General features: G+C 33.9%; 2 protein-coding genes across 2 annotated transcripts in view; one reads left to right on the top strand and one right to left on the bottom strand.

Moving 5' to 3' along the window:
• The window catches only part of LOC133181617 (serine/threonine-protein kinase RIO2-like), a 19,226-nt gene extending 17,988 nt beyond the window's left edge, over nucleotides 1-1,238 (top strand). Inside the window, exon 10 of the mRNA XM_061316163.1 lies at nucleotides 281-1,238. Within this exon, the coding sequence (XP_061172147.1) occupies nucleotides 281-871 (591 nt within the window). The 3' untranslated portion in view covers nucleotides 872-1,238. The remainder of the gene's footprint in view (nucleotides 1-280) is intronic.
• An 8,875-nt stretch (nucleotides 1,239-10,113) lies between these two features.
• Nucleotides 10,114-24,608, bottom strand: LOC133181616 (uncharacterized). Its single transcript, XM_061316162.1, has 12 exons — nucleotides 24,521-24,608; nucleotides 21,414-21,541; nucleotides 21,175-21,261; nucleotides 18,898-18,990; nucleotides 18,701-18,814; nucleotides 17,181-17,382; nucleotides 14,913-15,056; nucleotides 14,676-14,761; nucleotides 11,851-11,921; nucleotides 11,399-11,499; nucleotides 10,509-11,247; nucleotides 10,114-10,331 (listed from the first exon to the last, which is right to left on the bottom strand). The coding sequence occupies exons 1-12, from the start codon at nucleotides 24,606-24,608 to the stop codon at nucleotides 10,250-10,252; spliced, it is 1,935 nt and encodes a 644-aa protein (XP_061172146.1). The 3' UTR covers nucleotides 10,114-10,249.
• Between the last annotated feature and the right edge of the window lie 2,899 nt (nucleotides 24,609-27,507).

Below are 27,507 nucleotides of genomic sequence, written 5' to 3'. Positions count from 1 at the left end.
GTTCAGATTTTGACCCCCGGGGGTTGGGCGGGGCCACAATAGGTATATTAAAAGGGGGAAATCTGGTAAAGAACAGCATGGCCAAAGTTACTCAGGTGAGCGATGTGGCCCATGGGCCTCTTGTTAAACTTGTCAGCTCAAATTACCAAAACCATCCTGTGTAGCAAAGTCAGCTTTTTCAGAGAGATGACAAAGAACTTCATAATTAAATGTTTTTGAGAAACAAAAAGTAATTTCCAAAATTCTTTTATCTTAAGGGTAACTTGAATTTAATTTTCAGGCTGCTGAGGATTATAACATCAGAGGAGGCCCTGATCAGCCCAGAACAAATGATGTTGAGGATGATTCTGATGAGGACCCTGAGGAAAATTATAGTGATGAAGATGATGAGGAGGAGAAAGATCCACAAGATACAAACTCAGCTGAGGACAGACTTCATCCTCCTGTGAGTGAAACAACATCTAACTCTGAAAACAGGGAAGAGATTTCTTTACATGGAAATGACAGAGTCTTTAGCAATACTGAGGACAGTTTATTGAGAAACAGTTTAAGTACCAGTGACGAAGAAGATTTAGAAGACCTACATAACCAGAATAGGACTTTGAGACCATTCAGAAATGAGGAAAGTCAGACACACACCAATTCACATAGAAGGAAACATTTAGACAGTACTAGTGTTAGTGTGACCAGTACAGCATCAAGCATGGACCCCAGACTGATCAAAGCAAAAGTAAGACAACAGATGAAGAAGAAGTCGGCTATACAGGAAGCTAGGAGGATAAGGAAAAGAGGAGAGTCTGCAATCATTACGAAGAAGAAGAGAGAAATTTCCCAAGATATCAAGCAAAGTGTTCATGGTGACTGGTTTTAATTTGAGAAAAATGAGAAAATGACGTTTATTTAGTGCAATTGATGTTAACTACATGTACTGTAAAATTTAATTTTTATGGGGGTTTAGTTTCTTATGTTTTCATGATTTAAAGACACAAGCAAATTCATGTCCTCCATGAAGTGTTGAATTTCAATAAATTGCAACTCATCACTTCTATCATCACAAAATCAAATCCCCAAGAAACAAAATTTTTTCTGCAAACCACGTAAAGTGGACCCCATGAAAATTTTACAGTATATTTTGTTTTGAACATTTTTGATGATTTAAAAATTGACATTTTAAAGATGCTATCCCAATCTATTTCCTCATGCAGAAAAATAAATAAATTTTACCATATCTAGTTTAATTGAATAGTGTCATTCATTGATTTAAAAAACAAGATGTGTTTGTGAAACACTGATGCCCCTGTTTGGCAGCTTATGGCAAAGGTTAAAGTTTCTCAAATGCAAGTCAAACTCCAAAGTCAAGAGATCAAAAATGTTGTTACTGAAAGAAAGGACTTGTGTCAATGGTATGAAAGCCCAAGCATCAACCATTCAAAAGTTATGGTCATGGTTAATGTTTCCTCAAATTGGGTCAATCTCCAAGGTCAAGGTCAAAGGGTTAAAATTAGTAGTACTCAGGGGAAGACCTTGTCATAAGATGTACACATGCAAAATATAAAAGCCCTGGGATCAGTTGTTCAAAAGTTGTGGCGAAGGTTAAAGTGTTTCAAAAGTAGGTGAAACTCCAAGGTCAAAAGGTCAAAATTGCTTGTATACAAAGGAAGTTTTTTTTTTTGAAGCCCTAGTACTAATGTTCAAAAGTTATGGGTAAAAACTTTTTAAAAAATGGGTCAAACGCTAAGGTCAAGGTAAAAAAAAATATACTAATGGAAAGGTTTTATCAGAATGAATACACATGCGGAGTATGAAAGCCCTTGCACCAACTGTTCAAAAGTTATTGCCAAGGTTAAAATTTTGAAAAATTTTTCAAAAAATGGGTCAAACTCCAAGTTCAAGAGATCGGATATGTTGGTACCCAAAGGAAGGTCTTGTCACAAGGAATACACATAATTATGGGCAAGGTTAAAGTTTTTGCGGATAAACTGACGGACGGACTGACATTACAAAAACTATATACACCCGAATCTTCAATTACGGAGGCAAAAAAGAATGATTAAAGGCCCGCAGGTGAGTTAAGGCTAGGTACAGGCATTTCTATGTAAATAAACTAATTAAAATGCCTAAAGACTATATCTATTATACAGAGAAAGTTAAAACTTATTGTCTGATACATATTTGGTACCCACGACATGAGATAGTCAGTACACATTATGACGTCATATTATGACGTCATTGTTCTTTACTACACAAGATTATTTTAGGAATGACTCTAATTCTTGGCCAAATTATTCGAGTATAACCTGGTTTGGGTCAGTTTACGCTTTATAATCCGCGAAGCGGATCATAAAACAGCGTAAACTGACCCAAACCAGGTTATACTCGAATAATTTGGCCAAGAATTAGAGTCATTCCTTATAATTTAATTCTAAAATCATTAAACAACTGTGGGTGTAAAATTTCGTTGCTTTTTATTAGTTCAAATTTGCCGCTCAGTAATACAACCCTAGTAACGGAAGTGATGGGTAGCAAGGGGAGGTAAAAACTGATACATAGTCCTAGCAGCCATGTTGTTTGTTTACATGTGGTAAGATCCAAGTTACTGTTTGAAGTTAAAGGTACATTTATTAAATCTGGAATTTTCCATGAATCCCGAGGACTGGAAATGAGAGGATTGCATGGATACAGACGATTCAGCTGGTTGTCAGGGGGGTGCGTCCCCATACCAAACCAGGTTATACAGAAATAATTTGTGTTCCTTTTTGGATATTAACCAATCAGAGGCAAGAATACAAACAAAATTAAATTATAATGGACATCAACAAAAACGCTTCGGCGCAAGGGCATACTCTATTTTATTTAACTGAAACAAGGTATATTTAGGAGCAAAATATTCCAAAGATTGCTGGTATTGCTGCACAAATATCAACAGCTCAGTTGTATAAATTCTATTTGTAAAGATTTAAGAGCCAGTCCGCGAGAAAACCATGCAAAACTGTCCAAATCGAAGGTTGTCATATCTTGATGAAATTTGGTGGGTAGTTAGACTTCATAACATGTAATTCAAAAAAGCGAAAAATTTTCCTCATCATCCAACATGGCAGCCGTAGGAAGCGCCACCTTCTTTTTGCACATTTAAGTGCAAATGCACTTAAATAATTAAAGCAAAATGGTAAAAATTACATTTGATTTATTTTACTCAAAATTAAATTTGCATTTCCTTTAAGGTATTTTAGAGTAACATATGACTATGTTCTTCTAAAACTGACATTTATCATAACCAAATACCCAACATATCAAAGGGTAGACAACTCTTAAAAATTGGAACAATGCCAATTTTGAAGAATTGACAAAATTATTACATTTTGAATGGCTAAAATCTTCCAAGACCTAGCTACAAAATTAAAATTGTTGATCTTATTGTCAAAATATAACTCTAAATATTATCTTTGCAAAATATTAAGCTTGGGATTTTATAATTTATTGAGATATTGAGATTTACAAATTGCCAATTTTCCCAAAAATTCTTCAAATTCCAATGGGTTACAAAGACAGATATAGAACTTTAAATTATAAATACTTGTTGTTATATAAGAAAAAAATGTTACCATTTTCTTTATAACCATAATTAAAATTTAAAAAATTATAAAATTGAAAATTAAATAAAAATTTCAAAAATCCCCCATATATGAGGATTAGCATTTTGCCAACTGTTTAGAAATGGAATGAATTCATGATAAAATGTTCATTCGTATTTGTAATTTTGTATATTTTGTAGGTTGAGGAAAATAAAATAGTTTGCGGGGATTCGGCTCTGAGGTGTTTAGTTGTTGCATATTCCAAAATTTACATTTTAAGGGACTCTTCATACCACTAACAACAATGACCCCCCCCATTCCAGTTTTAGACTCCAAATATTTAACTGTGTTATCAATTGTGTTAGCCAGTAATTTCAACATACCCAGTGGCGGATTTAAGTGGGGCGCACCCGGCGCCACGCCATCCCTAAAATTGTCAAAGTTAGCGTAAGTCATAGTTTCGTCGAGAAAATGTAAAATGTCTACTTGGTAGACCTCATTTTTACCCTACAAAATCAATAGCTTCTCCCCCTGGGCCCCCACCAAGGCTTCGCCCTGAGCCCACCGGGGTCCTCAAGGCAGCCCCTAGACTCCCTATCTACTTCCTGCCCCCCCCCCCCAACTTCAATTCCTGGATCCGCGCCTGATACCAATATTTTCAACATCCGCTTAAAAATTTTATTTGTATATTAAATAATTTTAGTGCTTTGTTTAAATAGGCATATATATCAGATCATTGAATACCATACATGTTACAGTATTCTAGTCTTGTGAAAAGGAATGTGTGTACAGACCTGTAAGCAAAATTATTTCAATAAAATTACATGGTCATTATAAATTCCTTAGATAAACTGCATCTACACATGCTGCACTACATTGTGACTGGTAATAGACATACAAAATGTGTATATTTTATAGGTAATGAAAAGTTTTACCAAAATTATGTTTATGACCCTATGCGAGTACCTTTACATATTTGGGTGTATGCACAGCTAATAAATTTCTCAGTATCAATCCATATACATATCTTACTTTTTTTTATTTAGTTTGAAACTGGTATAACCGTCCTGATAAACAATAAACCATTGTAAATTATTTATTATAACATGCATTTTCTTCGGGAACAACTATTTCAATTTCATTTGCATGGAGGTGGGTGCATGGGTGGGGTAAAACTACTGGGTAGATACACATGTATATAGAACCTGAACTTGAAAATGAATTATCTCTCCTCCACTGGAAAGAAGTTAATCTGACCTTGAATCCCCCCCCCCCCCCGCCGTTTTCAGTGAGTACATATATACAAAAAAAAATTTCCAATCATCTCCAAAATTAAACTCTGTCTGCAAGGGTATTATTGTTACTATTATGGTTATTCAGACAAAGTATCAAATAAATTACAAAGCACAAAACAATTTTATTAATAATATTATAAAAATAATAAAATAAATGCCATGACAAAATTCGACAGCACCCCCTTCCCATTTGAATGAAATTATCAATCCTTTATCATGTTTATAGATCTAACATTCATGCCCGTTTGTAATTCTTACCAGTTTGTACTGCAGAATGGAATATGTTTTGGCTGCAATCATTTGTTCTTTGCACAAGCGGAATATTGTACATGATACTTGCTTTGTCCTTGCTTGTTTTAGGATGAGCCCTCTATCCGATACAATGATACATGCACAATGTTTGCTTGTCACTCCAGTAAACAAAACGTCATCACGAAGTTTTAAAGCATATAATAAAGGTTTTAACAAGTACAGTTTATCACAATTTCCATTTCTACACAGCGATACAACATAAAAGGCCTTAGCGCAGGGGTTGTTTGCTTGTTCAAGCTGGATTGTTGGTTTTTTTCTACATTCAAAGATCTTAAAAATGAGTTTTTCCACTTCCATAGTGTAATGATGCTCCACAACTCACTAGTTTTCATATAAAATGATCATACATGACCTTCTATATTCCATGTTGATATACAGGACTGTGATTTTTACCCAATAATACTGAAGAGTTCCAACAAGGGGAAATAACAATTTAACTTCAGGAAATTGGTTGTAGGGGTCTAAAATGAGCATTAGAAATTTATATGAAGTACCTAAATTAGTTATTCCTATTTTTAAAAATATAATAGACTTAGAATCTTTTTTTTTCATTTAGATATTTAAGAAATAGTCTATAAATATGATAATAGACTGTTATTTAAAATATATGAAATTGGAGCTAAGTATGGTATTTCAAAGTTGATTATCAACATGTAGATATTATTTCCCAAGCTCAATATTTTACTACCTAGTAGACCTAAGACTATTCTAAAGATTAACTTATTTTAATTTAATTTTTTACTTGGTCTTGAGAGAAAATAGCATATAAAAATGGCTAAAAAAAATCATACCCATTGATTTAGAATCTATAAATAGACCTTTAAAAAATAAAACATTCATTTGAATTACGTTTTTCTTCATTAATTGTATAAATAAGACCATGATTTTGAAAAGAAAACAAAATTTGAAAATAAACTGATGGCAGAAGGTCACTTTTTGAATTAAAAAGTTTGCATGTTTTTCCGTATAATTTAGTGTGATTTATGACAAATATGCAAATGAGATGTTACTAAAAATAGATGCGAGGTTCAACATTTTTTTGTAGATATTCTGACTTCTACTTTTATGCAGAAAATTTTAAGCCACTAAAAAATCCTATGTTGCAACCTTCCATTTGGACGATTTTTGAATTTTGCATGGTTTTCTCGCAGACTGGCTCTAAGTTGAATCAGGGTAAAAATGTACAGTACGTTATAAATTTCCTCAAATTCCGATCAAATGAGAAAATGCCTAGGATTTGTGCAGCAGTTTTATTAATCTATAGAATATTCTTCTTAGTATTATACAATTTTTATGTAAATATAAATAGGGTAATCCCTGTTTTGTTGATATGTTCTATAACCTCCAGTAGGTAAGAACAGTGACGTCATAATTCGTACTGCCTATAACATATCGTGGGTACTAAGTATGCATAAGAAAATAAATCAAAACTTTCTCTGAATAATAAATATACCTCTTATGCGTTTTTATTAGCTCATTTGCATAGAAACGCCTATACCTAGCCTTAACTCACATGTGGGGGCCTGGACTTAATTGCATTGGCGATTCGTTTACATTTTTCAATTTCTATATTTAATTCCAAAAAATAAACTCAGTTTAATGAATTGAACTTGATTGAAAAATCTTAAAATATTCAATGACAAAAACATTTTTCATAGCATCGTGTCAAACACCTGAGTTTATAAACAAGAGCACGGGCTCTGTCTTTTGTCAATTTTTACGTTTTAACGGATGTGTTCAATTTGTTTACCCTGCACACTTCACCTGTTCAGTGAGCACGGGCTGACAATACTCACGCCTTCTGCAAATTATAATACCCGAGGAGTTCGCAGTACCTCTGGCGAGACTACAGCGAGATAAGGTAATTTATTCACGAGGAAGTGACTAGCACGTGGAGACATGGTAAACAGAAAAATTATGTTGCGTTTCAGTTTCCACCACTGTATAATGTCAGTAGAAATGTACTTCAATCTCTCTAGAATTCATTTAAACTTCTGTAAGTGTTCTTTTTTGACATTATTTGCTGCAGTTATGTATTAATTAAACATAAATTTAATTTTGGAATAAGTAAGCCTCGCTTCATACCTCAAACCTTATTCCATTTGAATCTAATGCTTTTGTTGCTGATAAAAATCAAGGCTGGGAATTTTTTTTTAAATGAAATTTAGAACAGAGGGATATAAGGCCTTGATGGTGTTTGAATTTTTGTTTAAGTAAAATTTATTTACAGTGTAATAATTATAATAGTACGTAAATTTCAAACAAAATATTTCACATTTATTTTTGAAAAGGGAGGACTTAATGAAAACTCTGTGAACTAAGTGTTATGCGAGAATTAAAATGTTGATCTTCTCAGATATTTCATGTATAAATTTTGAAGAAAAAAAATTATAGCGTATTATGATAACAATATTACTCATATTTAGGGCTAGCAAATTTTTACGAGTTCTGTATAAAATCTGTCCTTTACCCAGTTTTTGATTAAAGATAAACTACGGTATGGATGTGCATAATAAAGTTTCTATTGAAAATATCTTCTTCCTTTTTTTTGGCAGTTTTATTTCTCATCAGTCTGATAAAGCTTTCTGGAATTACAAGGCACGTTTAGATTTTAGTGTTGCTTGATGAAGGTCAATGACAAAAGGTCAAGGTTATTGATATGGTGTCCAATATAACTTTGTTAGATTTCTTGTCATAGCTGTATAGGAAGTGAGATTCTAAAGAATATTGTAAAGGCTAAGGTCATTGATGCTGATGAGCAAGAATTTAACTTTTTATTACCCAAATCCTGAAGCCAGAAAATTAAGAATGATTTGATGATTCTAAATGGTCAAAGCCATATTTAGTGAAAAGCAAAATTTTTTACGATCGGAAATGAGAAAATTAGCATGCCTTGATATTTGGCAAAAACTGTAAAACTGCGTGAAAGCATTTCTCCAGGGATGGCTGAAATTCGTTATATCCGAAAATCATTATATCCAGATAAATTTTCTTACTTAATATTTGGAACTGGGTTTTTGTTTGTTTGTTGTTTAACGTCCCTCTCGAGAATTTTTCACTTATATGGAGACGCCACCACTTGCCGGTGGAGGGGCTACAGATTTTGACCTATACTCGGCACTCAGGGCCGTTAAGCAGTGAGGGATCTTTTTCGCGCCAGAACCTATTGCGACACGTGACCTCGGTTTATACGGTCTCATCCGAAGGACCAGTCTCCACGTCCCGCAGTGGGATTCGAACCTGCGACGTAAGGATCAGTAGGAAGGATCTCTAGAGCAGACGCTCTAACCACTGCGCCACGCGGCCGACTTTGAACGGGTAAATGAAATAGTTCATTGCTGGGTGAATATGCAATAGAGATGTTCGTTGTAAAGGTGATTTACTGCATTAACTGGATATAATTATAGTACGGATAAAGCGATGCAATGTCAGTCATTGATTGTCTATAACTGAGTTTTAATATATCCTGATATTTATGGATATCCTTATACAACGTATTGAATTTCGTAACTTTTTTTTGTTTTATTCCACTTAATTGAGTATCTTAATGAAAATGTCGGGTAATGTCCTTCAATAAATACGGAGATAACGAACGGTATTCAAGCTCAAAAGTCCATTTAAACAACACAAATCCTGGAATCCTTTATTTCAAGCTCACTGGGATACATCGGATCGACATATGAATGAAAGTAACTATTGTTAATTGATAATACGTCGTCTAAATGATACATTATAAATATGTCTAAATGTTAAGGCCACAGCAATTCTTTTTCTTCCTCTCAGATTTTGAATTAATTCAGCTTCAAATGAACACAAAAATAGGTCTGCTAATAACGGGGCGTAATTGGTACCCATGGGAACTCAAACAGATTGTTCTAAGATCTGGTCTCCAAAAACTACGTAGATATTGTCAATCGGAAACTCATCTTTTAGGAAGCATCTTTTTAATGTCAACGTCAGAGTACTTGTGTGTACAATCAGAATGTTTTCAACAACATAATGTTGCAAATGACCAATGACAAGGTAAGTGAATTTACGAATTCCATTAATTTTACGACAATAATTTTATGTTCTATATTTCTAGTTCAATAAAATTGTTTCTTCTGAAATTGAAGATAAATTGAAAAATGTAAACTAAGGACTGAATGACTCTTGCCTAAATGTCTGTTTACAAATGGAATGAACATAATAAACGGTAATCATGCTCATGAGTCCAATTAAACAATACAAATTGAGAGCAGAACAAACACGGATATCTGAAAACTTCAAAGGTGGGATCAGGTGCCATGGAGGAGTGAGCATCTCCTGTCGATTGATCACACTGCCCTGAGTCTTTTATCTTGAAAGTGTAAACTGCAGTAATCCTTAATCAATATGAAAATAATGACCAAAATAATTTGTATTAAATATGTCAGTCATCCTTCGACCTAACGACAGGTTGTGTTTACAAGCAAGGTTATTGTATTGATCGTACAATTTGAGAAATGTAGACTGTAAACGAAATATCGATCATCAACTCATTTGTCAATAGTGATCTTTGGCTTAGAAAATGTTCTTACGAAGAACATGCTCTTACGTATTGAATCAACTGGGAGACCTAAAAACCTTATGTTGGTGATGGTTATGTATTTAGAAATAAATAAGGGATGTCGACAATAGAAAAAGCTGAAGTCTTCATGTTTCTCATAAAGTTTATTTGGTATTTTACAAAGTAATCACATTTTTTTTTCAATTCAAGGATTGACATAATGCAACGGAAAAAGGTTCAAATCAAGATTTTTATTATTTTATACCATTTACTTATATCATCAAATACGTGCGTTGATATAAAAATATTATTTAAAAAAATCCGCTTGTTTAGATTGATGTTGAATTTTGTTCTTATCATGCTATTTCTGCAGAACATTTTTCAATATATAATTTATTTGCAACTAATGTAATTATAAAAAAATAATTTGAAACAAAATCTTATCAAATGACATCAAATAATTATGAATAATTTGATGTGTTTTTGGTGACATTTCTTGTCTTATTCCAGTTATATTTATTTCTGCAGTATCAACAATGGCATTAAGTATTCATGCATCTAATGTTGTGCCTTTCTTTTGTTTTTGTGTTGATCTGTATCATCTTTGATGCTACAATTCTAAAACTAATGCAAAAAATAGGTATGAGAATAAAAACAAAACAAACTGCATATAAAATGTCATTTATAATGCTACATGTATATCTTTCTTTAAGTGAAGCTATTTCTAGCAATTACTGCACAGTTGTTACTATTTAAATACTTTTTCCCATTGCTGTACTTTGATCAATCGCACACACTCACCTTTTATCATTATAAGTAATCAAGACCGTCGTCATGGGGCGCTGTCGAAGCCTGCAGTTGATTAAATTGGTCAAGTGATCGGGATAGTCTACCCAAACACCATTGTTGTCCTGCCACTGCCAGGATAGACACAGCGTTGTTAAATTTGGATTAAATTTAGAGTGGTTTGTTGTATGATTTTGCGAAATCATTGCAACGTTTGATTCCATTTCTGTATGTGTTTCCATCTGAACAGTATCTTTATTTATTCCAGCTACACATAGTTCAGGATTTTTATAAATAGTTTTATTATTTGACAGTACAGTTGAGGCATTGGTGCTAGATTTGCCAGAAACACAGTTATTCACAATCACAGATGAATTTACAGAGAGCTCGAGGGGATTGTGATATTCGTCTGGACTTGGAGACCTATTGAAATGTTCAGAATTTTCAGATATACGTTCCACTGAGTTGCCTTCTAGACCAATACCATGTCCTTCATCAGTTTCAAGATCTTCCACTGAAATAGCCATGGGGTAGTGTTCTGTCTGTATGTTGGTAACATTTGTTCTATCATTATACGTTACTTGCTCACGTTGTATAATTGGTTCATACAATTGTTGGGTTGACTCTGTATCAGTCGCCTCTCGTAACACTGTACTTCGACCTTGATTCGATGGTAGATTTCCGTTATCTTCCCGCATGATGTAATCGCTCTGTTCAGTTGTGTTGTGTGGTGTACTCTGTATTTCAGAATAACCTGCAAATTTCATATGTATAATAACATCCATAAAACTTTATTCATATAGATCTAAGGCAAGCTAACTGTTTATCAGGTAACAGTAGTGCTCCGGGGAAATATTGTATACTTAATCACATCTGCATGGGAGAACTGATATTTAGAAATTAACCTTTTAAATGATTAGAGGTAAGTCTGGGCTCTGTATCAGACTTCATTGATGCACCTCGTTGTTCCCTAACAGCTTTCATCACGTCGGGCGAGAATGGGTCGCTACAATACAAAATACGGTACTTGCATATAAAGTTCATATATAGAAGCAACAGGGCACATACTAAATAACATTATACATTTCTTGATAAATTTTCACTTAAGAAACCCAGTGCTTTTGACTTTATAATGTTAAAAATTTTAAGTTATAATGTTTATTTGGTATATACATTTACACATACAGTGTGTATGATAAGAAGGATAGCCCATAAAAACTTAGTTCATATATATATATATATATATATATATATATATATATATATATATATATATATATATATATATATATATATATATATATATATATATATATATATATATATATTGTGAAATAAGTTTTCAGAAACAACCTACCAAATTTCGATGTCATATTTTCCATCGTATCCAAATCTGTAATTACCCATCTTTCCACTGGGCCATCGAACCTTAAATGTATTAAATTTTGCTATTATTATTTCTATTAACAATAATGTATGGTGATTTAAAAAAAAAAAGAATCCTGTTATCGTCTAAGTCTGATAAATTCGAATTTTTCAGGAGAAAATTAAGTTTTTACAAATTAAAAACTGAAAAATCCAATACTTGTATTTTTTAATTGATCTTCAACAAAGATATTCAATATAGTTTCTGATTCTTTCTAGGAATTTTTGATTTCTGAAACAAGAATAAAGATAGCATCCTATAATTTTGCAATTAACTAGAAAAGAAATTGTTAATTAAAAACTATCCATCATCCATCGCTCGATAACGTGTCCCAGTAAAGAAATTTTAATCAAAACTAACATAAATAGTAGCATTATCCATCACACAATAACATGTCCCAGTAAATGAAAAAGGTTGAAGATAACGAACACTGAGCGATCTCATAAAAACTTCAAACAATAAAAATCTGTGAACAGGGCATGAACACGGACCCCTGAAAATTCTAGAGGTGGGATCAGGTGCCTAGGAAAAGTAAGCATCCGCTGTTGACTGGTCACGACCGCTGTGAGCCTTATGTATTGATCAAGTAGACGGAACATTACGTAGTACGTAGACAAATCTAGTATAAAAACAAAGATATAACAATTCGTAACAACAATTCGAAACAAGTCAGCCGAAATACGACCCAATGTTAGGTTATATTTGCCCATTATAACGACCATAGAAATGTAAGAAATGTATCCAAGAACTAACAAAAACAATAGCATTATCCATCACTCGATAACATGTCCCAATAATGAAATGTTAATCAAGAACTAAGATAAACGGTAGCATTATCCATCACTCGATAACATGTCCCAGTAAAGAAATGTTAATCAAGAATTAACAAAAACGGTAGCATTATCCATCACTCGATAACATGTCCCAATAAAGAAATATAGATAAAAACTAACATAGATAGTAGCATTATCCATCACTCGATAACATGTCCCAATAAAGAAATGTTAATCAAGAACTAACAAAAACGGTAGCATTATCCATCACTCGATAACATGTCCCAATAAAGAAATGTTAATCAAGAATCAAGAAAAACGGTAGCATTATCCATCACTCGATAACATGTCCTAGTAAAGAAATGTTAATCAAGAACTAACATTAACGGTAGCATTATCCATCACTCGATAACATGTCCCAGTAAAGAAATGTTAATCAAGAATTAACAAAAACGGTAGCATTATCCATCACTCGATAACATGTCCCAATAAAGAAATATAGATAAAAACTAATATAGATAGTAGCATTATCCCTCACTCGATAACATGTCCCAGTAAAGAAATGTTAATCAAGAACTAACAAAAACAGTAGCATTATCCATCACTCAATAACATGTCTCAGGTAAAGAAATGTTAATCAAGAACCAACATAAACGGTAGCATTATCCATCACTCGATAACATGTCCCAGTAAAGAAATGTTAATCAAGAGCTAACATTAACGGTAGCATTATCTATCACTCGATAACATGTCCGAGTAAAGAAATGTTAATCAAGAACTAAGACAAACGGTAGCATTATCTATCACTCGATAACATGTCCTAGTAAAGAAATGTTAATCAAGAATTAACAAAAACGGTAGCATTATCCATCACTCGATAACATGTCCCAATAAAGAAATGTTAATCAAGAACTAAGATAAACGGTAGCATTATCCATCACTCGATAACATGTCCCAGTAAAGAAATGTTAATCAAGAACTAAGACAAACGGTAGCATTATCTATCAATCGATAACATGTCCTAGTAAAGAAATGTTAATCAAGAACTAACATTAACGGTAGCATTATCCATCACTCGATAACATGTCCCAGTAAAGAAATGTTAATCAAGAACTAAGATAAACGGTTGCATTATCCATCACTCGATAACATGTCCCAATAAAGAAATGTTAATCAAGAATTAACAAAAACGTTAGCATTATCCATCACTCGATAACATGTCCCAGGTAAAGAAATGTTAATCAAGAACCAACATTAACGGTAGCATTATCCATCACTCGATAACATGTCCCAATACCGAAATCTAGATAAAAACTAACATAGATAGTAGCATTATCCCTCACACGATAACATGTCCCAGTAAAGAAATGTTAATCAAGAACCAACATAAACATTATCCCTCACACGATAACATGTCCCAGTAAAGAAATGTTAATCAAGAACCAACATAAACGGTAGCATTATCCATCACTCGAAAACATGTCCCAATAAAGAAATGTTAATCAAGAACTAACATAAACGGTAGCATTATCCCTCACTCGATAACATGTCCCTGTAAAGAAATGTTAATCATGAACTAACAAAAACAGTAGCATTATCCATCACTCGATAACATGTCCCAGTAAAGAAATGTTAATCAAGAACCAACAAAAACGGTAGCATTATCCATCACTCGATAACATGTCCCAGGTAAAGAAATGTCAATCATGAACTAACAAAAACAGTAGCATTATCCATCACTCGATAACATGTCCCAGTAAAGAAATGTTAATCAAGAACCAACAAAAACAGTAGCATTATCCATCACTCGATAAGATGTCCCAGATAAAGAAATGTCAATCATGAACTAATAAAAACAGTAGCATTATCCATCACTCGATAACATATCCCAGTAAAGAAATGTTAATCAAGAACTAACATAAACGGTAGCATTATCCATCACTCGATAACATGTCCCAGAAGAAATGTTAATCAAGAACTAACATAAACGGTAGCATTATCCATCACTCGATAACATGTCCCAATAGCCGCCTCTCCACCGTCCTGATCTTCCCAATTCCAGTCAGGACCTTGAAAAAATACAAAAAAGCGCATAAATGTTTATATAAAAAAATCAAATCACGTTTGTGTTTTTGATATGTAAAATAGCTTTCAACACAAAACGCTTTATACGCAGCAGAAAAGTCAAACTGTATTAAACGTGGATGAGATATGAGTTACCTCTCTTTACTAAGCACCCAACAGCGACCAATCCGTCTACAGGAATTCTGGGTTCATCACAAACCACAATATCGTACATGTTTTTTATTCCATATTTATATACACCGCGATGTCCATTATCCCACTCTACGAGTACTGAACCGGCTGTTAAAACATAATTGAGTAAAGAAAATGGATTGTTTCATCAATAGTATCTAAAGAAAACCCTTAAATAATTGACTTACAGATTGATCAACACTTAATACTTCATAAAGAGATTGTAAATCCGACTCTCTCAAATATGTGTTTCATTAAAAGTTTAAATCTAACGTTTAAACTTAAGATAAGTTTAAACGTTAGATTTAAACTTTTAATGTAACACATGTATCAAGTTGAAAGTGTGCATTTAAACCGAGACAAGGTACTGACAGATAAGTCGATGTTACAGGGATTTCAACAAGCTCATATAAAGTCAACATTTTGTTAATTTCTATGGTCGTTATAATGACCATGTTAGCAAATATATCCTATCACTGGGTTGTATTTCAGTTGAGGTTTTTCAAAATAATTGTTAGGCATTTGTTATATACTAAAATTGACTACAGTATGTTATATCTAGATGATCAATATTAAGTGTTTACGAGGAGTGTGACCGATCGACAGGAGATACTTAAACCTCCTAGGCACTTGATCCCACCTCTGTAATTTCCGGAGGTCCGTGTTAAATGCCATGTTTACAGATTTGTATTGTTTTTAGCTCACCTGAGCCGAAGGCTCAAGTGAGCTTTTCTGATCACATTTTGTCCGTCGTCCGTCCGTCCGTCTGTCCGTCTGTCCGTCTGTCTGTCCGTCCGTCTGTAAACTTTTCACATTTTTGACTTCTTCTCAAGAACCACTGGGCCAATTTTGACCAAACTTGGTACAAAGCATCCTTGGGTAAAGGGAAATTTAAATTGTTAAAATGAAGGACCAAGTCCCCTCACAAGGGGAGATAATCAAGAGAAGACAAAAATAGGGTGGGGTCATTAAAAAATCTTCTTCTCAAGAACCACAGGGCCAGTAAAGCTGAAACTTATATGGAAGCATCCTGGGGTAGTGTAGATTCTAAATTGTTCAAATCATGACCCCCGGGGGTAGGGCGGAGCCACAATAGGGAATCCAAGTTTTACATTGAAATATATAGGAAAAATCTTTAAAAATCTTCTTCTCAAGAACCACTGGGCCAGAAAAGCTGAAACTTACGTGGAAGCATCCTGAGGTAGTGTAGATTCTAAATTGTACAAATCATGACCCCCGGGGGTAGGGCGGGGCCACAATAGGGAATCCAAGTTTTACATTGAAATATATAGGAAAAATCTTTAAAAATCTTCTTCTCAAGAACCACTGGACCAGAAAAGCTGAAACTTATGTGGAAGCATCCTGGGGTAGTGTAGATTCTAAATTGTAAAAATCATGACCCCCGGGGGTAGGGCGGGGCCACAATAGGGAATCCAAGTTTTACATTGAAATATATAGGAAAAATCTTTAAAAATCTTCTTCTCAAGAACCACAGGGCCAGAAAAGCTGAAACTTATGTGGAAGCATCCTGGGGTAGTTTAGATTCTAAATTGTTCAAATCATGACCCCCGGGGATAGGGCGGGGCCACAATAGGGAATCCAAGTTTTACATTGAAATATATAGGAAAAATCTTAAAATATCTTCTTCTCAAGAACCACTGGGCCAGAAAAGCTGAAACTTATGTGGAAGCATCCTGGGGTAGTGTAGATTCTAAATTGTTCAAATCATGACCCCTGGGGGTAGGGCGGGGCCACAATAGGAAATCCAAGTTTTACATTGAAATATATAGGAAAAATCTTTAAAAATCTTCTTCTCAAGAACCACTGGGCCAGAAAAGCTGAAACTTATGTGGAAGCATCCTCAAGTAGTGTACACTCTAAATTGTTCAAATCATGACCCAGGGGATAGGGCGGGGCCACAATAGGGGGAATCCCAAGTTTTACATTGAAATATATAGGAAAAATCTTTAAAAATCTTCTCAAGAACCACTGGACCAGAAAAACTGAAACTTATGTGGAAGCATCCTGGGGTAGTGTAGATTCTAAATTGTTCAAATCATGGCCCCTGGGGGGAGGGTGGGGCCACAATAGGTATTACAAGGGGGGAGTCTGGTAATGAACAGCATGGTCAAAGTTACTCAGGTGAACGATGTGGCCCATGGGCCTCTTGTTAGATATTATGAGATCAATCACTGTTCGTAAAGAGACGTTTCCTTACATACGCTTAACTACCTTTATCCGTATGTCCCACTAAAGTTCCGATGCCCTCGCTATCCTGGTTCTGACAGCTCCAATGGGGACCACGACGAACTCTTGTACCAAGCCTAGGAATTGTAGAGTATTTTTCCTTATACCAATTGTCTTCATCATCTTCTTCCCTTTGTTGGGTTTCCATGATTCTCTCTTTGTTCTGTATTAACTCGTATATTGTGTCCTACGATTATAATTCAATTTGCAATATCTTTTTCTTAATCCCTTTCTACATGTGACTTCCCTCACTCACAGAATTTGAAACAGACCCACAAAAATGTATTTATTATTTTCATTTTGGGAATATGATATAAGGAAATGTCAAACGAGAACAGATGCTAAGACAATCAACTTGATAAAGCATACTTAGTTTTCTTAAAGGTAATTTTGATGTTAAGGCTAATTATTTGCTTTGAAAAAAATGACCCCTGATCTTTTCTGATCTAGTTGTACTAAACAAAAAAGTAAGTGATCACTTTTTCGAATAAATTGGATTAATCTCCGTAAAGATACGAGGGCTGTTCGGAAAATATTGAGACATTTACTTTTACTCCATAAAGGAGAGATAAATTCATGAAAATTTGTCATCATTTTATCAAGAACAAATAAAACAAGTGGGCAAAATTTTAATTATAAATTTGCATATTTCTATTGACCTGGAGCAGCATCGCTCCGTCATTTTAACGTCATGCAAACCGTAGATCTTTTCTCATGTTGAAACGATCGGAAAGCGTTTACTCTTCTTTTTCTATCATCACATATAACATTCTAGAAACAAAACTTTCTCTCTTCTTAAACGATTGTTTAAAAACAATAAAATAAAATGTGTGTTGTTGCTACCCCCATGTAAACTTTACAGGAAGTGTTATATACAGTTTGACTTAGTATCATGCAGTACCGATTTTTGCACCGCGGGTCAACGTTATTTAGTCCGTAATTTAATTGATGGCCGTCCGGGGCCTTTGTTTTTACTCTGATTGATTTATTTGTAAGAAGAAAAACACACCAATGAAAGAACAAACGCTTAGACATGTTTTTTGCATTGTTATTGCTTTCGCAGATCGTTTAGTCTGGACAAGAGTCCACAGCTCTACACAAAATTTTAGGTATGCTCGATGGGCCGCCTTAACGTCAAAATCCATTTTGTCGTATTAATCAGATTTCTATACCTTGCTTACATTTCTTTATGATCTCCATATTTCTGATCGAAATTCTAGGAAACGTGCACAAAATGAAGTCAAAATAAAATTGAAAAATTATATACATAATTTGAATTATTTTCGCTCTTACTATGGATCCACCGGGAGTTTGAAGGTGTTACATATTTTCAATATCTGATTTCGTGACTACGCCGGGTACTTATACCATTTAAACACCAATATACCATTGAAAAAGAAGAAATAAAATATTTGTAAAATATTACATTAAAAAGAAGAATAAACGCGCAATGTCTCAATAATTTCCGAACAGCCCTCGTAAATTGCTATGTTTTCCCAACATACCAAATCGTCTTCATCATAGTTATGCCAGAGAAGTACGTTATCTGCCACAGATCTCAAATTTTCTCTTTCTATTTCATTCTTGTTTGTTACTTTGGAAATCAAATCTGCCGAATGCTGTAAAATATTGCTAGTGTTGACAAGTGAAACATTATTTCTGAAACAAAAATGAAGATCACAATAGGTGAAACATTAATTACGTAATGTAGACTATATCGTCCAAAACACTTTGCTTCATAAATCTCGAACAATTTGCCTCCCTTGGACACTCCTGATATAGTTTGTAATAAAGTCTGAAATAAAAATATATATTTTTAATTATATGTAGAGATGAAAAATGTCATTAGCTTTACTGGTCAGAGACCAGAAGAGCTTATGCGATAGTAAGGTGTCCGTCGTCCGTCCGTCCATCTGTCTAGCTGTCTGTCAGTCCGTCTGTAAACAATTTTTCAAAACGCTACTCTCCTACAGTTTTGGTCTGATTTCAATATAACTTGGCACACAAGTAGACTACACTAGGATACATAATTCTGTATATCGGTTTTTGATTTCAATGAACGGCGTTGCCATGGTTACTAAAAATAAAAATTCTGTGAAATACTTTCAAAATGCTACTCCTCCTACAGTTTTGGTCTGATATCAGTATAACTTGGCACACAAGTAGACTATACTAAGATACATAATTCTGTGTATCGGTACAATTTTTGATTTCAATGAACGATGTTGCCATGGTTACTAAAAATAGAAATTTCTGTGAAATATTCAAAACGCTACACCTCCTACAGTTTTGATATCTTTTCAATATAACTTGGCACACAAGTAGGCTACACTAAGATACATAATTCTGTGTATCCGTTTTTGATTTCGATGAACGGTGTTGCCGTGTTTACTAAAAATAGAAATTTCCTTGAAATACTTTCAAAATGCTACTCCTCCTACAGTTTTGATCTCATTTCAGTATAACTTGACACACAAGTAGACTACACAAAGATACATAATTCTGTATATCCGTTTTTGATTTCGATGAACGGTGTTGCCATGGTTACTAAAAATAGAAAATTCCTTGAAATACTTTCAAAATGCTACTCCTCCTACAGTTTTGGTCTGATTTTAGTATAACTTGACACACAAGTAGGCTACACTAATATACATAATTCTGTATATTCAGTTTTTGATTCTGATGAACGGTGTTGCCACGGTTACTAAAAATATAATTTTTTTGAAATACTTTCAAAACGCTACTCCTCCTACATGTTTTGTCTGATTTCAGTATAACTTGGCATACATGTAGACTACACTGAGATACATAATTGTTATTGCTTTTTGATTTTGTTGAATGATGTTGCCATGGTAACTTAAATCAAAATTTCTGTAAAATTATTTTAAAACGCTACTCCTCCTACAGTTTTATTCTGATTGCAATAAATCTTGCCACAAAAACAGACTAAACCAAGAATCATTATTCTATTTATTGCTGTTGCAAAGTTTTAAGTACAAGTGCTACTTTTATCTTCCTTTATAAGTACAACCAGTAGAGCTGCAGTCTCATCAGAGACTTCTGGTTTTTAAGCTAAGTTTATTTTTGGATTTTTCATTATGATTTCTTTCAAATAGGACAAACAATCGGTTGGATAAAATTCATATCCAGTCACAAATCATGGGGAATTCTTATATCACATGTTTTAAACTAAATCATTGGTTTTTATCACTGTTAGCTTTTCCGTCGGCTAACAAGTCCATGATATTGCACGTCAAAATAGTGCGCAATGGAAGCAGAGATAAAAGTGCTTTTCAAAAGTAAAATTGATTTATAAATTACATCATTTTGAAATATTCCTTAATATTCTTAGTTTACAAATGCCAACATATGTATTTGTCTATAACATACTATCAAAATACATGCGGAATATGGAAAGTTTCTCCAGTGAGTGATAGGTGAAATATGACGAATATTGATCAATCTCATAAATTCCTCAAAACTACGAATCCTGAACATGGTAAAAAAAAATCAGGACAACTGAAAACAGCAAAAGTGTGATAAGGTACAATAGAGAAGTAAGCATTCTCTGTCGACCAGTCGCACCTGTCATGAGTCAGCTGTTAGTGATGATGTAAACGTATGTCCACATCTATCGACCAGTCGTACCTGTCATGAGCCAGCTGTTAGTGATGATGTAAACGTCGTAGTCCATAATCAAATTGATATAAAAACAATGGCCTAACAATTGGTAAGGAAATTGTCAGTCATAATACGATCGAACAATTTTCAATACGAGTTCATTATAGCAAGCATAAAAACTGTGATATGTTGACTTCAAACAAAAGGTTGAAAACCCCCTAACAGTAACTTATTTGTGAGTAGCTTGCCCTGGGTTAAAAATTAAAATCTCTGAATAAAGGGTAGACATGTGATGTATAAATTTTAAAATCATTCATCAAAAGGAAGCGTTCACATTTTAAGGTATTGCAGGACATACGTAGTTCGGATTTTCTCCAACTGGGAAACAGAAAATTGGATGGTCTCTTCCTATTTCCTGTGTGATCGAAGATAGTGGTGCTAATATCTGTGTATATAGAAACAAAATTATCTTTCAAGTTCTTAAATTTTATCTCATATTTTATTTTTATGATTTTCTCTTCAAAACGCCTTTTTTATTCAAATTTCTCAAAATTGAAACCGTCAGAAAAAAAAAAACAACTTGGTAAGAATGATTACATGATCATAAGGTGTAAGATCAATCTCATTGTCGGTGGCATCTAAATCCATAAAGTCTGTTAGTCTACCATCTGTGAAAAGAACCACTCTTGGATTGAGTTGGAAGTCACCAATTCGACGTGTGTGAGCTGTAAGAAACAATGTAAAGATATGTATGTAGTTGAACTTGACATGTTGAACAGTGTGTCGTTAGAAAGAGATTCAGTGTTAACTTGATACATGTAACACTAGATCTATAATTCTGAACTTGAAAGGAATCTGGAGAAATGCATACTCTTGGAACGCCGATTACTAGTATATTTTCTTTCATCAGCAATAAATTAATAAACTCAATTCAATATTTAATGCAAAATTAAAACGTTTACGTAATATATGATATGTAGTTTTTACAAGTCCATTTCTATTTTGATCTCTACAGTCGATCATTTTGAATTCCACACATATCTAGATATCTAATGATTGATGAGAATTCCATAAATATGTGAACACCTTTCGTATAATTATTTTTTTTTAGATTGAACACTGTTGGTTATCTTCACCTTTTTAATTAAATTCAAAATGTTGCTCCTGAAATTAGCTTAAAAGTTTATAAATGAAATGTTAAGATAATAAAGCAGTAATTATAGGCCCTAAGTGCTGACTACAGGTCTAAATTTAAAGCTCTCCACCGGCAGCATGAGTAAAAAGGGGACCTTTATCAACAAACAAACGAAAGAAAGAAGTGATTAAAAAGAGACATCATGTTTATAATGTTTAGAATCTGCCACATCTGTTTCATATTTGAATGTTTTACCGACCACAGACCATAAGAGCCAACTAACAATTTAATGGTTTGACAAACTACATGACTTCAACTTTTCCTTTATCAACTTTCCTTATTAATGAGGTAATATTCCGCTATTACCTCAATATGGTGTTTACGTCTCCAAACTTATTCAATACTGAAGAGAATGCTCTGAGTGTGGTCATTTTTTAAACCGAGGCAGGCTACTGACAGGTAAGTTGATATCACAGGGATTTCAACAACCGCGTTAAAAGTCAACATTTTGAAAATTCTATGGTCATTTTAATGATCTTATTGGCAATCATAATCGAACATAACTGAAAGATTCTCCACACTATAGAAATTGTCTTTGCAATCATATAGAAAGAATACTTAGTTCCGTAATCCAGTATTCTTCTCGTAGGTTACGGAAAGGTGCACCGAAGGATAAGCTATTAGTACACCTGTACATCTTATATATTTTATAGGGAGATAGAGTCTATCTTTAACTGGTTTATAGAGTGGATAAGAGACTGTCATGTTTTGATGAGGAGGGCAAGAGACTCTCTTGATATTTTTGTGAGCGGGTTAGAGAGGGTTAAGAGACTGCCTCGTTTGGGGTTTATGGAAAGAGATGGAGACTGTCTTGATTTGAGGAGTGTGGAATGGTCTTGTTTGGCGGTTTATAGGGAGGGTAAGAGACTGTGTTGTTTTGGGATATATATGGAGGGTAAGAGACTGTGTTGTTTTGGAGATTTATAGGGAATGTATGGTGAAATTTTTCAAAATAAAATGCGTTAAAGAATTAATAGTTTTTGGTAATACATGTAGTGGAGGAATCATCCCTGGAAATTTTGGTTTGATATTGCTATCTAATATATTTTTTAAAGAAGAATGTATCTGATAAAAAATATTTAATTCTTTGAAGCACAGCTATGGATGACACCACTGCGTTTATAAAGCAAAACTTGAAAAAAATCTCGGTATCATCTTGGCACACTTCGAGAGAAATTCCTTTTTTTATTCATTTTCATGTTTCATCAACCATTATATATATTTTTGGTGTTTTTTGAATTTAAAAGTAATATAAGAAACATGACAAACTGACATGCAACTAAAAGACTCCATTCTTAATTTAATTTTTGAGAGAATGTTATAATGCACTTATCTCACAAACTACATGGACATGTAAGTTGAAAATTTGATATATACAAGGGGTGATCAAAAAGTTCGAGAACTAATTGAATTACTTCCTTAAAAGAAAAGTTTCAGTGCTCATTATTTTTTAAAGTAGTCCTCTCCGATTATAATGCAAATCTACCATTGTTCTGCCCATGCGCGAATCACGTGATCCAGGCGATTTTTTTTATAACTAAAACAGTCCCATCTGTCAGAAATGGCCAAATCTCGGCAATAGGATGGGTGGATAAGGACATCCCTTCCCAGAATTAGCATGGTGGTCATCAAAAGCCAAGTCCTCTGTCTCGGGAACGTCATTTATCCAATGTGGTTAAAGTATTGACGACCGTTTTTTTTTTTTTTTTTTTTTTAATAATATCTCATATGTTTAAAGTCTAAAGTAAACGATATTTTAGGGATTTGATAATTATATTATTGTTAATATATTCAACTATTTTTCTAATTGTAACTTGGCGATCTGCCATAACAAATTGCTCAACTAAGGACACATCTTTTCCCCAGCTTGTTTTCGCTGGGCAACAGAACAAACATAATTTTTAACCATCTCCTTGCCTTTACTAAAACAATCAATCCAATTAATGATTGAACTTCTGGTAAGTCATTTGTCTTCATAAACCTTGTACAAATAATCATATTTTACTGCAAAGGAATTTCCAAGATATACGTTAAACTTTACAGCCGTTCGTTGCCCGAGTAACTGAGTCAACCATTTTTTGTCACAAGTCACCTACATTTGACGTCATTTTCCCATTGTGACGTCACAAACACGGAGTAAAACATTATATAACACCTGCTATTAATAGAATATGTGTATGACTATATGTGTGCGAAATTTCATTCTGATCTGAACTGTGGTTTTGTAAATATAGAGATAGTTTGCGAACTATTTGATCACCCCTCGTAGGTTATTGGGATTTTACATGATAAATGTTGATAATGTTATATAAAAAACTAATAATTTGTATGACAAATTTGACAAGTGATACAATCGAAAATACCCTGTTAAAAATTGCAAGTTACCTTAGTGCGAAATATATAATTTTAATAATTATAATAAGGCATATTAGAATTGTGATATTATCTATAATTCACAAGTTTATTGATAACCAGTTCCTCCTTTATCTTTGAGAATCTATCTGTATACCTGCTCCTTCGTACAGTCCCCCAAGGGCCAACAGAAAGGCAGCTGTGAGTGGGGAGGGTCCACCACATTTCAACTCCTCTGAGATCATTTGTCATGAAAATTACAAACATTAATCAACAAGAGGCCCATGGGCCTCAATGCTCACCTAAGTAAATATGGCTCTTCTTGTTCTTCATCATTAAATTCTTTTTTCCTATATATTCCTTTGTAAAACTTTGATTGCCCATTGCAGCCTTACCCTACCCCCGGGAGTCATGATTTGAACAAACTTGATTCTATACTACCTGAGGATGCTTCCCTACAAATATAAATATGCCTGATCATGGTTTTGCTGTTCTTGAAAAAACATTTTTCAAGATCTGTTGTTTGTCCTCTTATATAAAACTTTAATCGCCCAATGAGGCCAAACCCAATCTCCAGAGAACAAACTTCCTATGAATATTTCCAACTAAATATGACTATTCATGGCTTTCCTGTTCTTGAAAAGATTTTAAAAGCTTTTTCTTATATATACCCATAAGAAACTTTGATTGCCCATAGTGGCCCCATCCTACCCCCGAAGGTCATTATTTGAATAAATTTCATTGAATCTACACTTTGTCAAGAACCTTTCACATAAGTTTCATCTTTTCTGGTCGCACAGCAGTTGTTGAGAAGAAGTTTTTTAAAGGAACCATATCAAATTTTTACTTTTACAAAATTATCTCCCTTTGGAAGAGGGTTTGGCCTTTCATTTGAAGAAACTTGAATCCTGTTCACCCAAGGATACTCTTTGCCAAGTTTGGTTGAAATTGGCCGAGTGGTTCAAGAGGAGAAGATGAAATGGTAGAAAAATTACGAGGACGTCGACAACAACGACAGACAATGGGACAAATTTTGATCAGAAAAGTCCACTTGAGCCTTCGGCTCCAGTGAGCTAAAACAGTGATGCTTGTCCTAATAGTTGCATAACAATTAAAACTCACTATCTTTTTATCAATGGTAGATAATGTTGATCAGAACTTTGAGATTTTTTTTAGATCATTTCAGACATCTTTTACTAGCACCAACAAGTAATGAATTTTAAATAGAATGAGCTGGATTTAAATGAGTTAATTGTACAGTTCTATTTAAGATTCCCATAACAAAGATTCTGACATACCCGCCTTTCTGAACAGAATGTTTTCCTAAATATTGTATTATATATTTGGCCGATAAAACACCACTAAATGAAGTAGAAATGTTATTACCAATGCTTTGTTTTATTGTAGAATATTGGTTGGAATAATAATGCAGAAATTTTGTTTCTTGTCCGAAAACCATAACAGAAACATTCTCGTCAAGATCTGGTTGCTGATCAAACTCTACAAATGTAAATAAAATTCTAGCATTATAACGGAACAAATTTTCTTGGGAACAGATTGATTTTGTCCAGTATAAAATGAAACACCATCTAGTATTTCCGTAACTCCCCTCTTCATTTCTCTTAAAGGTTCCCCTCTCATACTCTCAGAAAAGTCCAGTATAAAGAGAACACAGCTTCCTCTTCCCCTCTGATATCGGCGGGCTTTCTCTATAATTAAATAAGACAGAATTTGAATTACCATATCTATATTGGATTCCGAGACTTCATAAAAATCCTTACAAACAAAGATACATAGCGGGTTCCAGTAAATGTTCAACCAAGCCTCTTTCTTTACCCCTCACTAAGATATTAACAGTAGTGAAGGGGAAACTTCAAGAGTACTGTGCAACAATATATTCGAGAAGTTGTGTAAATCAGATGTGGATACTTAAAAATTCCAAGGAACTTTTGGAAAATTTGAAATCACAAGATTTTACCAAAATCAACAGCTTAAAAACTTACGACATTTCAACTTTATACACAACCATTCCCCACGATAAATTAAAATCCAGGTTTTTTGATATCATTGACAGCTGCTTTTTCAATAAAAATGGAACTCGTAAATTTACTTATCTTGTCATTGGTCATTTGCAAAATCATTTTGCTAAAAACATTCTGATTGTACATACAAGTACTCTGAAGTTGACAATAAAAAGATGCTTGAGTTTCTGATTGACAATAACTATGTGTTTTTTGAAGACCAGGTCTTCCAACAATCTATTGGAATTCCCATGGGTACCAATTCCGCCCCGTTATTAGCCGACCTTTTTTTGTATTCATATGAAGCAGAATTTGTTCAAAATCTTATACGTGATAAGAAGAAAACACTTGCTGTGGCCTTCCACTCGACTTTTAGACATATCGACGACGTATTGTCAATTAACAATGGTTATTTCCATTCTTATGTCGATACGATATATCCCGGTGAGCTTGAGATAAAAGATACCACAGAGTCTGACACATCTGTTTCATATTTGGATATTTTACTTGAAAAAGACGTTAATGGTAATCTAACAACCAAGCTTTATGATAAACGTGATGACTTTAACTTTTCAATCGTCAGTTTCCCTAACTTATGCAGCATCTCCATATGAGTGAAAAATTCTCGAGAGAAACGTTAAACAACATTCAAACTTATGCAGCAATATACCTTCATCACCTGCATACGGGGTTTATATCTCTCAGTTGATTCGATACGCAAGAGCATGATCTACGTATGTACAATTTCTAAAACGAGGTAAATTACTGACAAACAAGTTGATGAAACAAGAATATCAGCTGTCTCGTTTAAAGTCATCATTTCGTAAGTTTTATGGTCGATACAATGGCCTTGTCAGCAAATACAATTTATCATTGAGTCAAATGCTGACTGACGTTTTTCATACTAATTGTTAGGCCATTATTTACACACTGAATTGTCGACGGATTTTTCCGTTATTTCCCGATCATGACAAGGAGCACACGGCGGGTGTGACCGGTCGGCAGGGGATGCTCATATGCACTCCTCCACGGCACCTAATCCCACCTCTGATGTTTTGGAGGTCCGTGTTTGCTCTGCACCTATTTTGTATTGTTTAATGGACTTTTGAGCTTGAATACTGTT

This window comes from Saccostrea echinata, unplaced genomic scaffold (genome assembly GCF_033153115.1).
Source record: "Saccostrea echinata isolate AGI-Se365-2 ecotype Australia unplaced genomic scaffold, CSIRO_AGI_Sech_v1 ptg000009l, whole genome shotgun sequence".
In the NCBI taxonomy this organism is placed as follows: Eukaryota; Metazoa; Mollusca; class Bivalvia; order Ostreida; family Ostreidae; genus Saccostrea; species Saccostrea echinata.
This window is presented reverse-complemented; position numbering and strand designations above follow the sequence as displayed.